This window comes from Apus apus, chromosome 2 (genome assembly GCF_020740795.1).
Source record: "Apus apus isolate bApuApu2 chromosome 2, bApuApu2.pri.cur, whole genome shotgun sequence".
NCBI classification, from domain to species: Eukaryota; Metazoa; Chordata; class Aves; order Apodiformes; family Apodidae; genus Apus; species Apus apus.
The window spans coordinates 143667297-143683096 of NC_067283.1; the positions used below are offsets into that span (position 1 = coordinate 143667297).

At 41.7% G+C, this 15800-nt stretch overlaps 1 protein-coding gene across 1 annotated transcript in view; it reads right to left on the reverse strand.

Moving 5' to 3' along the window:
• Positions 1 to 15800, reverse strand: part of SNTB1 (syntrophin beta 1) — a 114304-nt gene that overhangs the window by 29735 nt on the left and 68769 nt on the right. The window contains exon 3 of the mRNA XM_051610676.1: positions 9261 to 9468. Within this exon, the coding sequence (XP_051466636.1) occupies positions 9261 to 9468 (208 nt within the window). The remainder of the gene's footprint in view (positions 1 to 9260; positions 9469 to 15800) is intronic.

Genomic DNA, 15800 nt, shown 5'->3' on the forward strand with positions numbered 1-15800 from the left:
TACGAGGATTTTCACTCATAACTCAGACACTCTTACCACAGTCAGGCTGTGAAATCAGTACTTCAAAATATGCTGTTTTACCTATGGAATCATGATGGGTTTTTTTCTCAGTAAGTCAGTGTTGAAAATGCTATTGATACAACAATTAGGCTGTACAAGAAATACTTCCTTGCAGTCTCCAGAGTTGCTGTTTTGCAATAACTGTCTAATGGCACATTTTTGTAAGGGCTGTCATGGCATTATGGGTATAATTTTATTTTTACAGGATATGACAATAAGGTAAAAGGCTGGCATTAATAGCCTTAGGAACCTATTACATAAACAGACTTTGAAGATTAAAATTGGACTGGATTTGTAGAGTCTGCATTGAGTAAACATCTTACCACACTGAAAATTATAATGCGTATAACTTTTCCCTCTTCATTTTTTTTTTTTAAACTCACCAATTCTTTCAAAGGTCAATCCCTCTTTCCAAAAGAGAACATGGCTTCTTCTCAAGGTATTTTTAGAAAATCTGTTTATTTTTCTCTGTTAACAGTTGTTTGGCAAAACAGGACACAAGGCATAGATTGCTTCTGTTTGTACCAGCAGCAATAGTCTGCTCTTCTACAACACCCCTCAAACATTAACCAGCTCATCTGTCCTAGAGGATTGTGGACACAGCCAGCACATCTCTGACTGCCAGCTGAGTGGGCAAGCAGGATGGGGCAAGACTATGCAAAAAGACAGGAAAAACCCAAATGTTTTCTTCCATATTTTTACTAGGAATGGCTGTATTTTGCCAAGAGTTTTCTCTATAGCCATCAGCAGGGAGTCCTGGAGACAGAATGGCTGCATGGCAGAGAGAAGAGGGGTTTTTAAAATTATCTATTCTGCTGCTTTACAATCTATTTATTCATGCCATTAATCAAAAGGCTGAAATGGAAGTATTGTTGTGCTAAAAAAAAAGCCCCAATGACAGGGGGTGAGCGGAATTCATTCTGGGCACAGCCTGAAGGTCAACACACCCCTAATGGGCCCCTCCATTCCCCTGAAGGTGATTTTTAACTTCAGGAGGCAAAGCCAGTAAATGAGAACAAGGTAACTTTGAAGAGAAAATGCAGCTCAACTAGAACTCAGTGTTTGAAAATCTAGGATTTTCTACGATAGACAATCCCTTTCCTTTCAAATGTTTTCCATGCAGCCACATAGCACAAAAATGCAGTCAAACGAGCAAACAGACACAGTGCAAGGCCACAGCTTTTGCAAAACACTGTCTTTCTCAGCACCCATTGCGTCGCAGTGATGTGTAGGTAGATCAAGCCGGGAGATTTAAGAATAAAGTTGTTTGTCCCATACAACTGAAGTGGGATCAAGGGGTCAGAGGGTGAGCTGTGTGTCCACAGTGCTGCTTGGGTCAGCACAGCTGATGGAGGGGATGCTCAGGACTTTGCTTTTGCTCACCCCGCATTTGCCTTGCCCTTTGTTTCTGCTGAGTTTGCTCCAAAGCACTGCCTTAATACCAGCCTCTGCACCCTGTATGACTCCAAAAACCCAGCATGAGCTCCACATCTTCCCCAACCCACATGCTGGTCTGCAGGTTATTTTTCTCCCTCCCTGCATCCCACAGCTGGGCAAGCACAGGCTCCCCTTTCCTACCCCACTACTGCTGACACTCCACTTGCCCCAGAGGAACGAAGCAGCAACACATCAGGGGAGAAGGAGACCAGTTGTTTTGGTGCTTAAGTGATTTAAATAATTGGGAAGGGCACCCTCCACTCCCTACTGATGGCAGGGCTGGGTATGGATTCATCTGATGTCCCTGCTTCCTTATGCAACCTGTGTTTTATTAAGGAGAAGCTCACGCTGCATTTAAATTGCATTTGAAAACCAAGGAGCATCACTGTCTCCAATTCCTTCACTGTCTTTCTTGCAATATTTACTGTCATGAGAATGAGAGAAAAAAGGAGGCCCTTCACCTGGTTCTGAAGGAAGGGAATCAAAGAGTTCCTTCACATCATATCTGTGTCTTTCCTGGACTTTTTTATTTATTTTTTTTTTCCCCAACTGATCTTGACTGCAAATATGTTCAAACACAGGCTTTTAAACCTGCAGAGCTCCAAAAGATGAGCTGACCCTGCATGTGCACCAGGGAAGGTGGAGGCTTTTGGACATATCCAATTGTAGCTGCCCAGGTGAAATATAGAGAAGGGCAACATCCTGAAAATTTAGCAAGATCTAGGAAGAAAATCTAGGAAGTTCCTTGTCCAGCAAAATCCAGCCTAGCTAAGCAGCAATTCAGGTCTGGGTTATGTAGAAAAAGAGTTAAGCATCCAATGCTGAGGCAGCTGCCCCGTGCAAAGTGGCCAGTGCTCAAGACCACATCAGGACATGCTCCCACAGCCACCACCCCACCACACTGTAGGAACTGAGAGAAACAGCTCCCACACCCAGGGAGGTTGTGAACTCCCCCCACCATTTCCTTTCAGCATACTCTTCTTCCAAGATACAGCCCATCTTTTCCCCTCTCAAACCCTGCCCTGGCTTTATGGGTGGGACATCTGCAGAGGTCCCTCTTGCACCAGAGCCACTGGCCACCACATGGATCCCACCTGTGTTCCATGTTCCCCTACCCACACAGACACAGCAGCCAGAGTAGAGAGTCAGGTCTGGGCTCAAATTCCTCTTGATACACAAAGGGAGAAGTGAAATAAAACTGCATGGCAGGTGACATAAAAAAGGAATGTTTTCATTGTTCCTGGGGTTCGTAGGAACAGTGCCAGCAATATGCTGCATTGTATGGAAAAAGTTAAGCCAGTTGTTAGGACAGTTAGATCAAAACTGAGGCAGAGGGAGAGCAGGCAGGATGTGATTACCTCTGCTGGGATCCGGCCAGAACGAACGTGGCCGTCATGGGAAGGGCGAGGGGACGTGCAGGGCCCCAGTTTACACTTCAGCTCAATTTCTGCAAGAATAATTTAACACCTGAAGGCGACCACAGGCACACCAGTGCCCACTCACTATTTAACTGTGCTCTACAATTACATGATAGGGGGATTTCCTTCACTGCAACAACCATAGTGCAGAAATACAGACTTCTGAGCTTGGGTCCTTCATGCATTTGCCATCATATTCCTATCCTTTTTAACCATTTATTTACACAAATTCTTCTTACCAATCCTCCTGTACTGAGCACTTCTGCCTGAGTTAGATTTATCCCCTCCTCAGCTCACATTGGCATGGGAAGAAATAGCAGGTGTGTTACAGATTAAGACTGGCAAAGCCTTTAAAACAGTATGGGTTTCAGCCCAAGTTTTCCTTCATATAGCCATTTACTGAAGGCACCTAAAGCAAGAAGGGAATTATATTGCTTCTGATAAAAGTGGCCTGTGGACAAACCTTGCTGAAGCTGGAAGAGGAAATTACTCTTCATGTTATTTCAGGTCTACGTCTTTCCTATGAACAGGCTGATCGTTAACTCAGATAATGAAGACTGTTAATGTAATTAAGTGCTCTGCTGTGGTGTTTGACAAAGCAAACAAATAAGTTCCAGAATTAATAAGTTGCAAGGTTAAGTGACACAGGGCAAAAGCAGGATTCTGCATTTGGATATAAGTGCTCCACAGCAAGTAATTAGCTGCAATTTAAAAGTATAATTTCTAATTTAGGACACACAGAAGACTTGCCAATTTGAGATATGTGTAATTTCCAAAAGGTCAGATAAATTTTAAGATGATGACCAACTGCACATTATCAATATGAGAAATCTGATCTTTCTCTAACCACTCAAAACAGGAGGCCAGCACCAAATTTCCTTGCTACTCTTCCTGAGCATTCTAGATGGGTCGTATTTCCAAACATGCATAGGTAATCAACACAAAAAAGAGAGACAGAAATAAAAAAGAAAAAAAACAACACCCAAATGTCTTTAGAGACTAGAAATTGCAAAGAAGACCACACTACAGGAATGTTACTTCCTTGCAAAGAAATGAGGCACTTGAGTAATAGTTTTCTTAGTAGAAACCCATGTTTCTTGAATGTTCTAGCTAAACCATACTCTGATTTGCACTGGGATTTAAGACACAGTACAATCCAAAACTCACTGCAGTTTCAGCCTAAACACACACAGGTATCTTTCCAGGGACAGAACACAGACCTTGGGATTAGTACAACCCAGATCTTATTTCTGAACATGCTACTGGTTCAGTCTGTGCAGACTGGTGAGGCACCTAGCCCAGAGGAATAGCTATATGCTGCCTGATGAGGCAGTCCTGTTTCCCAAGCCCTGCCCCAGGGCCACAGGCTCTCACTCTCACTGCTTCTCTTGCACTGGTGTTTGCATTTGTCATAAAACCTGCAGAAAGCTAATGCTGCCCCACTGCAAGTAAGGAGTTTTCTAATAGCATAACTATCTGATCTGGTTCAGGGTAAGACACAAACTATCACCACCATGATGGAAGAGGTGGGAGAGCTCAGGAGGACAGTGGCAGCTGCCCCAAACATAGACATTGCCATGCCAGGGTTCTTCAGATGCTGCATAGCACCTACTGTGCTTCATGGGAAGGAGGTAAAAAGCAGATAAACACAATGTTAAAGGCAATTTTTTTTTATACATATGACAGGATGGTGGTTTTTTTGTGCGGAAATTTTAAGCTTGCTTTTACAACTTGGAAATTATATAAAATTTTAAAACTGAAGTTTCTCTCCTATTTGAAAACTCACTTGTCTTTGATGAGAATAACAGTGTGGCTCTGTTGCTGTCTACTTGTTTTGCTCACCAGTGAATATACTTCTAAAGGAAATGATAAAACAGAAAGAAGCATTTACATTTCAAACCAACCTCAAACATACTCTCATTTCATTTACCTAAATCTTGTTTGGACAGCTTACACAGCTCACAATCTTGCTGCTATCACTCTCTCCTCTGAATTAGAATGAAAGCAGGAAGATAAATATAATACTGCAATACACAGCTCGATACCGAAGAAGATGAGTCTGCTGTGCCAGGCCTTGCACTTCAGCTCTAACACAATGATACGGTTATCTAAGGTTTGAGGAGCCTGAGCAGCCAGTAATATGTTAACACACTTTTCAATTTGGAGATAGTGTCAGGAGCTGAAAAAGAACTCCAATTCACCATGTCACTTTGGTCATTTTCCCTCCAGTATCAGGTGTTTTCTCCCCTCTGATCCCCACACCGGATTTGTGGGAGCAGCGACAGGTTCACTGGGCACACACAGAATAATGTGAACAGGAGCCAAGTGCTGGGGTTAACATCTAGTGAGAAAAGCCTTTAAGGACACTTTTTCCACAGCTTCAGATTTTAACATTACAAAAGACAATTTGCAGCAACTCCTATTTTTAAGTTTCTCAAAGGAGCTTTGAGATAGTTTTAAGAAGCCCACTGCCTGTAAGACATATGACATCCAGAAAGTAGAACAGTCTCTGGCTGCAGAAATGCTTCTTCTTTCCTCCATGCCTACATTTAAATTGTCACTGACAGAGTGAGGACAGGGAGAGACACAGAGCTCAGAGTTCCATTTAGATTTCTTTTTTTTAACTGACCCAGCTCCAGGCCTGGTGTTTGGACAAAGCTTCAGCTTCCCCTGAAACCAGTCCTGCTTTTTTGCCTGTGTGGCTGACTGCTGAACTGGCAAGAGCTACCTTTTCAAAACCACTTTTGCCAGAACACCTTTTTTGTGTGTGCATTAAAGAAGCAAAAACACAGATAAAGCTTTTGCCAACACTATCTTGGTCTACTGGAATAGACATTACAAAGTGATAAAATAAATTACCATTTCCTCAGTGTTTTACCTCTCCAGTGCAAGAACAGAATTTGCACCTCACAAAGGAACTCAAAGGTAGGTGGATAAATGTAAGGAGAAAAGCAGAAATGTCTGTTTCATCTCCTCTGTAAGCCACAGGATATGCACAAGTACAAAAAGGTGGGAAAAAAGAGAGGTGGAGAAGACATTTATACAAGGATTGAAAGCATTCCTGGAAAGAAGAAGGGCAATTAACACACACATGGAAAAGCTCCTCAGTTAGGATGACATTACTAGCTTCTTTTTTTTTTTTTGCATTTGGTCACTAAACTTACCTTTACAGGAAGCAAAAAAAAAAGGAAAGACCTGGAAAGATTAAAACCCACATGTAGTTGCTCCTTTCCGCTTAGAACACTTGTTAATCTCACAGGTCTTGCTGACATGAAAAGAAAAATTAAAAAAAAAAAAAAAGGAGGGATGTAGAACACACACACTTTGTTACAAAATGGTACCTGACATCTTTCATAGTTACAGAAAAGTTTTAGGACGCTGGTGACTAATACAACTCCTTAATCCTTGGCCAGATTCAGAAACCCTTCCCATAAGTTCAAGGTCAGGACAAGGCTAGTGCCTTAATAAAAGAAGGAATATGGCACGTCTAATGATTCCTTCTGGCTGTTTTTCTCCTGACCTATAAGAATGCCTCAGTGAGCATTTGCTTTGTTATATGACACAGAGCTCTTTGCTTTATCTGCTGACAGACCCTTGCTGCCCACCCCGGGGCACAGCCAGGGACCTGACGGGGGACCTGCGAGATAGACGTTTCATGCTGAAGACCACAACCTTAGGGCTGTCTTGACAGGGAAGTTCAGTGAAGGTGGAAGAATCCTGTTAGCATGCCATGGCTTAGTACCTTAGATAACCTATTTATTTTAATGTTACCCACCTGAGGGAGGCTCTACTAATGAATCTATTTCTGTAGTACCATAAAGGTTGAAGTTTAGAGCTAAGTTTAGAGCAGAGACATATAAAAACTGTCAAACCAGGAAACAGCTTAATGAAAGCAGAGAGTAATCACAGCAAATTACAGTGAAATTTCTATGGGATTACATTTTGCATTCTCCAAACAAGCAAAGGAATTAATCTCACTTACTGTTGTTTCATTTTGCTGAAAATTCACTGTAAGGATATGTAAGTAACATAATACGATGCCATAAAGGCTGTCCTAAAAGTTACGGGTTAAGATTATTTCAAAACTGCAGTTCATGTAAAAATAGCAAGATGTGCCACAAATGTAAAAAAAAAATAATTAATGGTAATATTAGGAGGAATACAAGGAACATGTTTTATTTTGTGACTGCTAATAATGAGGTCCCTTTCTAAATGTCAGCGTTTAGAAACCAACCAGTAGTGTATACGGTAAGGAAGTTCACCCGAGGAGAAGAAAGCTGGTATTCCTGGTGTGCTTCTAAAAATCACTGCAGAATTTGATCTCTCCCCACTGGCAGACTCAGGCTTTGCATGAGGAGCATACAGGAAATACCCTGTGGTCAGCATCTCACCTAGCTACCTTGAACACCTCCTCTGAAACAGTATATATACAGTCAGGAGGTATACAGTGTATATATCTCCCTCTCCCATCCCCAGGTTATCTTTCTTTCACCCAGGCTTTACAGCCCATGGTCCAGTAACAAAATAAAAGTAATTCCACATCACTTTTTACCATATGTAGTGATTTCCTCTACTTTTCAACAGGTGTCCAACAAGAAAAGAAGCTGGGAACTTTTGATCTCACTCTGGTTACTATTGCACAGCTCTGGACGGTTAGTTTAGTGAAAAAAACATGTTGACTTTTGGGTAACAATGTCACTGCAAATCTCTCAAGGCTAATTCTTGATGACAGCCACTGTAAATACACAGGCCCTATTAAAGGCAACACAAGGTTCCCCACTAAATTCAACAGGACCTTGAACTGCTCCATAATGAGTAACATGAAATAAGACCTCAGTCCATAAGGCAAAAAAAGAGGAGAAAAAAGTGTGTGAACAGGATATTGTGTATTAACAAGGAAGGAGAGGAAATTAATAAACCAGAAGCGTGCCATGTGTCCACTTAAAATGAGCTGTGAATATTCTACATATAGTCGACATGATCTGCTAATAGAGCAGCTACCCTTTCCATCTTTTTCAACAGAAAAAGGTTCTTTTATTCCGTTTTTCATAAGTTTATAGAAATGGATACAAAAGGGAAAACAAGCATAATGACTCTATGTCTGTACAGTTTAATACTGTTAAATTTTACTTACCAATGCCTTGGAGTTTTAACCCCAAATTCTTGCCCCAAATTTTTACATGTTCTAGAGTGCTAAGCCACAGAATTGTGTTGTCTTCCCCACTCTGCAAGATTGGATGGAGGGACAGGAAAACATATAAAATCTGCCTAAAAGGTTTTCCAATCTTTGCCTCTCTACAAGTGGCAAAGTGGAGTGACCCACATTTCACCCAAAATTAACGGTGTGCCTTCTTACAGGACGCTAGAGAGAAGTATGGCACCTCTGCCTGTGGCTCTGATATTTTCATCTACAAAATCTCACCTAGAACTAAAATGTAGAGTATGTTTTTCAGGACAACTGCAATCAGCTTTCCACACCTGTCCTGGATGGCTGAAAGGGCACTGTGTACACAGTGGCCATTTTTCCAGGCACCCCAGCTGGAGTGCCAGTGATACTATGAACAGCCATCCAGCCAATACGTGGATGACAGGTCTCTCTAGGCACAATCCTAGCACTGCTACCATAGCAAATGCACACTTACCAGTTGGTACAAGGCCTAAAACAAATTCTGAGACTACTGATTTAAAACCAGATAATCTCATACCGATACTATCCCCGTGCATTCAAGGGCTGGCTTTCCACAAGTCAATAGATCCCAAACTACTTTTGAACTGAACACCAAGTTTCCCCTATGGCATAAAATATTTTGAGACTCAAACTGTGTGAGACACAGGTTTGCAACTGCAGTTGCAAACTTGATCTCCTATGAAGATCAGCTGAAACTCAGGGCAATGTTTAAAGGACAAGCTCCCAGATACCATCTTGTGCTCCAGACCATGTTCTTGCTCCTGTGGCCAGGCACAGCAGTGGGGTGGACCATGGGCCAAGTAAATGATTACTTCCCACACTGGGAAAAGAAAAGTGACACCTCATATATGTGAACAGGAGACATAACAGTAGGGGAGCTCAAGGCCAGTGGCAGTCTTTGTGACTCATGTCCCAAGCCTGAATTCAACAGATCATGAGACTTCTAATCTCCCAGGAAAGTCTTCGCTAATTGGCATATAGTTTTTTGAGAATTTTTTAAAAAGCACAAAAATTGGCACATAAAGAAAAGAAAGGCATGGAAAGCTAAATTAAAACCTAGAACATCATGTAGCCTCTCCACTTCCAGTCAATGCTGAATTCAGGAACAAAGAGCAAGTGAGAAAGAGAGAGGTTAGAAGTTAAAAAGTTTTCATTACCTTTTCGGCAAGCCAGCCTAGATGTCTAATTTCTCGACTTCCAGCAATCCCTGTTTTACCCAGCTGGTCTCTGACCTCTGCAATCACCCTGGGGATGAGCTCATTGACACTGGAGTGGATGGCATTGAACCAGGCCTGGGCTGTAGCTGAATCCTTACTCCTGAGCACCACGGTGTGCTTGGCATCAGGTGAATGAACTTCAATAAGTCTAGAAAAATGGGGGGGAAAACATTATGTTCACTCAGACACTGTTAGGCAGCTAAATTTATTACCTTGCCTAGTGTTAGTAATGAGTTTAAAAGACAGATACTAATATCAAGACTTGGCAATAATAACTTACCTTTACAACAACTGAATAGAGTACGATCATCTTAACTGATGCCAGGTCTGTGCTAGCATCTGGGTAAAATCCTTGAGAAGAGGATTTGCCAGTGCTGATGAAACTCCACATCTACCACGTCAGTAAGAGTTTCAAATACAAAGGCAAGAGGAGCATTCACCAACACAGCAACCACCCAGAACTGCACAGGAGATGACTGTGGAGAAGCTGGAGGTAGACTGCTGCCTTCTTTAGCTGGATATCACTGCATGCCTAGAGTTTCTCAATGTGCTCATTTTACTCATTTAGAGCTAAATGAAAACTACCTTCATACCAAATGGAGGAGTTTTCTTAGGATTGTGCTGCTGTTTCAGTGACACCACTAATAATCAACCAGAAGCCCATGACAATCAGGCTTGTCCAGGAGTTACCAGCAGCCTCAATGCTCTATTTAGATCCTGCTAACAGTGGCAGCAAGAAAGTGTTAACCACAACTGTGTGATTGCTGCTGGCAGGCATCTTTTACAGTTTTCAAAACTCCTGTGTAGAGAGATATTTTTTTTTTCCCAAAAAACAAATGTTTACTATACCATCCTGTGGGCTTCTACCCCATCACTGTGGTTTGAAAAGTACAGACAAACACAGCTTTTGGGAAAATGAATCCTGTCCATCACAGAATAATAGAATCATTAAGGTTGAAAGGGACCTTAAAGATCATCAAGTTCCAACCCCCCTGCCATGAGCAGGGAACTCCACCACTAGATCAGGTTGCAAAAAACCTCATCCAACCTGGCCTTAAAAACCTCCAGGGATGGGGCATCAACAACCTCCCTGGGCAACCCATTCCAGTTCCTCACCACGCTTATAGTGAAGAATTTCTTCCTAATATCTAACCTAAATCTCCCCTCTCTCAGTTTAAAACCATTACCCCTTGTCCTATCACTATCTTCTCTGATGAAAAGCCCCTCCCCAGCTTTCCTGTAGGTCCCTTTCAAATACTGAACGGTGCTCTAAGGTCTCCCTGGAGCCTTCTCTTCTCTAGGCTGAACAGCCCCAACTCTCTCAGCCTGTCTTCATAGCAGAGATGCTCCAGGCCTTTGATCATCTTGGTGGCCCTTCTCTGGACCCTCTCCAACAGGTCTGTATCTTTCTTGTGCTGAGGGCACCAGAACTGTACACAGTATTCCAGGTGGGGTCTCACCAGAGCAGAGCAGAGGGGCAGAATCACCTCCCTGGCCCTGCTGGCCACACTTCTTTTGATGTAGCCCAGGATGCAGTTGGCTCTCTCATGGTTATGGGACCTGTGCCAACACCTTTTCTAACAACAACAAATATGCTTTGAGAGGCAGCTTCAGCTATTTCAGCTCTGTTCTCAGTAAGGTTAAATTAGTTATTAGTAGGGCTTTGTGTGCTCTTTATAGCTTTGTGGGCCACTTTTACTTGAACATTTGTTAAATAACCCACTAAGTAATAGTCTAGTTTATCTGGTGATTATAAAACCAAACCCTGGCCATTGCCCATCACTCAACTCTGTATCACATTTGTGCTTTTTCATAATACTCACACAGTGAGTGCCCCTGAACATCACCCACACAAATTCAACCTGGGATCTGAGCCTAAGCACGTACTGCTGCCCTGTGCACTGCTCTCTGATCTCTGGGACACACAATGACTCCTTTCTGTAGCAGAAAAGTAATTAGATCAGTGGAATTTATTCAGGTTGAGGTTCAAGACAGTACTGTAAGGCAAATATTTGTTATGCAATCACAAAATCCTGCAATTTGGAGCTTAACTAACAATTAAGAGGTTTTAATTAATCGGTTAAACCAGAGCAGAATCCAGAACAAGGAGTGACTTGATCTGCAGAACTCCCTGGGGCTGGGAGACTAAGGACTGCTGGTCTTGTGTTTGTCCATTTTGGGAAGGGAAGGTCTCCAAGTAGACACTGCTCCAAAGATAGTAAAGGTCATGATTTTCCAAACTCAGCAGCTGAACTGTTCAGGGTCCTAATTCACTGTTTGGTTAGCTTAAAAAGCGGGTTGATATTTCAGAAAGTGCTGAGCCAACACAATAACACACGTTTCCACAGTAAAGCTGCTGGAGCTCAGCACCGTCTGAAAATAAGGCTCTTACTTAGCTGCTCCAGGATGCACTGAGGATTCAAACTAAGACAGAGATCATGCACTTCCTTGGTGATTTTTACCTTTTCCAACCAAGGTAATTTTGTGATTCTGTGATTCCTGCTGTATTCAGTGTTGGTGTGGCCTCACCTCAAGTACTGTTCTGGGCCCTACAATTTAAGAAGGATATGAAAGTCCTTGGATGTGTCCAGAGGAGAGCAACAAAGATGGTGATAGGGCTGGAAGGAATGTCCTGTGAGGAGTGGGTAAGGATTTGGGGCTTGTCTAGTTTGGAGAAAAGGAGCCTGAGGGGTGATCTCATTTTTCTTTGCAGCTTCCTGAGGAGGGGAAGTGGAAAGGGAGGTGCTGATCTCTGGTCTGGTTTTCCATCAGAAACACTGCTCTCCCACTGCCTCATGAACTTGAGTTTGAATTTGTCTTGTAGGCATCCATCAATGGAAACAAACTATACAGACTGGGATTTCAAAGTACATTGTGGTAATCGGTGAAATGTTGCTTATTACTTACACAGTGCTTTTTAGCAGGAGATCTCACCACATTTTACAAATGAGGTCATTGACAGTATCCCCATGTCACCAGCAAAAAAGTGGAAAGGCGCGTAAGCCAAACAAGGCAGGGAACAAACCAGATGCAGCACTCATGATTTTCTGTACTCTACTTCCCATTTGAATATGGCTTTTAACGACAAAAGCTATTTGGACAGCATAGCAGTGTTGTGCTGTTTTTGAAGAATGTTAATGCACTGTATGGACTGTGTGAAACAACACTCTTTAAAAAGCCTGTGGTTTCTGTAAGGGAACTCACACCTCCAAAGTCCCTGCGTATTGCGTGGTAAACAAAGTGCTGAACAAGGACTATAAAGACAGAGAAGAAAGTGCTGTTTTTCAGCTGCAAAGGAACAGCAGCAAATGTGTGTAATTTTTTTTAAAGTTAGAGTTGTGGAAGGCTTTAGTTTAAAAATAATCTAGAACTGACAGAGCTTCCAAATGGCTACTTCCCTCCCATTTGGAAAATGCTTTAATTCTTGCTTAAAGCAAGTGGATTAACATACAAACAAATATTTTCCTACTTGGTCCTTAATCGAAGGCCCTTGAGGCTTTAATTGTGGCTATATAAGTATTTCTACAAGAAATACTGTCCCCTAAAATAACGAATATTTAGACAGCTCTTTACAATTCTGCCTAAGTGATTCTAAACTATGCAAATTCTAATATACACACATTCTACTGTGATACCAATGTATACATTCTAGTATATACACGCACACACACATACTGAGTCATGCTTGCAAAAATACTCTTAAAATCTCATCCATCAGTGACTTCTAATGGGGCTATTTTGGGGACTGCTTGTCAGTCATCAAGGTTTGATGGTGACACACTAACAAATGCAGAAAGTCATTCCCTGAGCTGAGTAGCAGGAGGATTGGACAATACATGCTACACTTCTCAAAAGTGAGCTCAAAATGGGAATAAATGCTGCTTTGACAGCCCTGAAACCTTTTATCCATGGCATTGATCCAGCCTGAGGAATACACCTGCAAGCATCATTCCTCAGCAAGCTTATAGGTGTGGTATCTTTTTTATTCATATCTTAAGAACAAAAGTCTAAATCTTCAACTGCCTGAACTCTGCTACTGGCTTTTTGCTGTAAGATCTGGGCTCTAAACTATCTTTAAAAAAACGTGCTTACAGACTTCTGCTGAAGATCCAGGACTGCCATTCCTGCAGTCAGCTGGGATGGAGATACTATCAGAAATTTATAATCTTCCCAGAAACCCATGAGCTCCAATTGCAATCAGATGTGGAAAGTGCTGCATCCCTATCAACTTTTTTTCTGCCTTTCAGCCTACACTGCTTTGATTCACCAGTCCATTTGGATGATGTTTTTTTGTATAACAGCTGACTGATGGCATTTCCATATTTTTTGAAAAGCAAACAAATATCATTGACCTTGCTAAACTTCAACACTAAAGCACTTAAATGTTTCCAGCAGTCCAGCCATTGTAGCTTTGATTTGTTCCTTGGCTAAAGTGACCACCACTTACTGACTTCTGTTTATCTGCAGTTCAGTGATAAAGTTCCCTTAATTCCCCACTGAATTGAAATATTTAGGGCAATGCCACAGCTGTGTTTATTCTCACACTCCACCACAGTTATGTAAATACTGCATATGGAGCCATTTCTGATAAAGCCCATACCAACCCAAAGGAATTATACGTTAGCTCTAGATGGCTGCCAAGATGTGCGGCTTCTTTCCAGCTTGGCAATGCATATGAATGATATCACATTTTCTCAGAGATCATTTGGCAAACCTTATAATAAAAGAGTAATTTTCTCTCTCCTTCTCAAAGAGTCCCTCTGAGCTGAGGAGTGTTTCCAGCATTCCCTTCTCTACCCAAAGAACAAGGGGGTGACACAAGACCAGGCACCTCCAAATGCCATAACCTCACACCTAAGAGGCCAAAATTCCCTTCCTTGCTGCATCATCCAGAGCTTTTACTTTACAAAGCCAGAAGTTGAAATAAAATTTTTGACAGACCATACTCATTCCACATTTGATAAGGCCTCTTTCTGGAGGAGCATTCATTATCTAAAAAATACCTTTTATCAAATCTCTTGAAAGCACCTCTCCCACCAGCAATGGCTCAAGACCAAATCGGCACTGATTGACTCTTCGGGTCTTTTCTTCGGTCAGATTATATATTCAGTGACTGATTAAAGTGTGGAGTAAATCCCTTGAAGTTAATGATAAGCTGGAGCCAGTCTCATTCAAGTCCATCACACTACTTTGATTTTGCACTGGAAAAGCCAGGAACAAAACACTCTGCCTCTGCAAACTTAAAAAGAAATTGAGGGCCAAACTGCTCACTCCATCTCCTCCATCATTGTCTGCACATGAAACCACTGTAAGTAATTTTGTTGACTTCTGAGTGGACAAATGAAGGAGCCTTTCCAGCATAAGGGGGGATTTAGAGGAACACATTCAGAGGTTATATTTAAATAGTTGGAGGTTTTATTATAAAATAAGTTAAAAAACCTGCTAAGGTTCTTTTTCAATTCTACACACAGCATCAGATGAACCAGAAATAAAATACATTAAAGCTAAGCAAGGGAAACTCTGGGTTTAGTCTGCAAGTATAATATTCCATAGAGAGACTGTTAGGCTTGCAATTAATTCAGCAACATGCACTGAAGAAGCATCTTCATTTGATGCACCTAAATGGAGGTGAAAGCAATTTTTCCAAGCGAGTGCTATTTGGTAATCAAGTGGAATTTTTCTATGTGAAAGTCTCGCAGTCACAAGGGTACCTGCTGTATTAACAGTTACTCACTTACTTTCAACTTACAGTGGTAAAAATGATCTAGATACTCATTTCTTAGGAGCTGGACTAGACTGATGTCCAAATAGAGGGTGTATGTATCACTAATGAGCTGTTGATTTTATTTACTTGCTGCCAGCTGGGCTTTAACAAAAGGGATATCATATATGAGTTGCACCACATGCAAATGAGGAAAGGATTTGGTTCTGTACCACTGTGTGCCAACGCTGACCGATCTGCAGAGCACATCACATGCTGCCTTCTCACCACTTGTGTACAACTAAACAAGCAACTTACCAGTTTTTAAATGTCTAGGGATGTTAAGGAGCAGAACTCTTTCCGTGTATTGCCCAAAAGACCTCTTATCTTTCTATTTTTTGCATTTTTCTTTTATATTCTGGTTGTAATAGTGGTGAATATTGGTAACGCAGGGCTACACAGTCCAGCCTTCTTCACAGTGGATTCAGCACCAAACCATGGCAAGAAGAAGTGGGGTCAGTTACTTGAGAAAGAAAAAAATTATTATTTCAGGGCCATGGTAGGAATTTGATTTTGCTTTTAAAAGATGCTGTCTGAAACTGTAAGACCAGAAAACATTGTGATTGGTGCAGTCAATATATTGACCACAGCTCCCTGAAGCAATTCTTTCACTGCCAGAAGGAAAGTGTATTAATGCTAGGGAAAAAAAAAAAATGTTTCAGCTGCAAAAGCTGCACGTTTAGTAAAGCAACAGCCAACCTCAAAGCACCTTCTGCAGC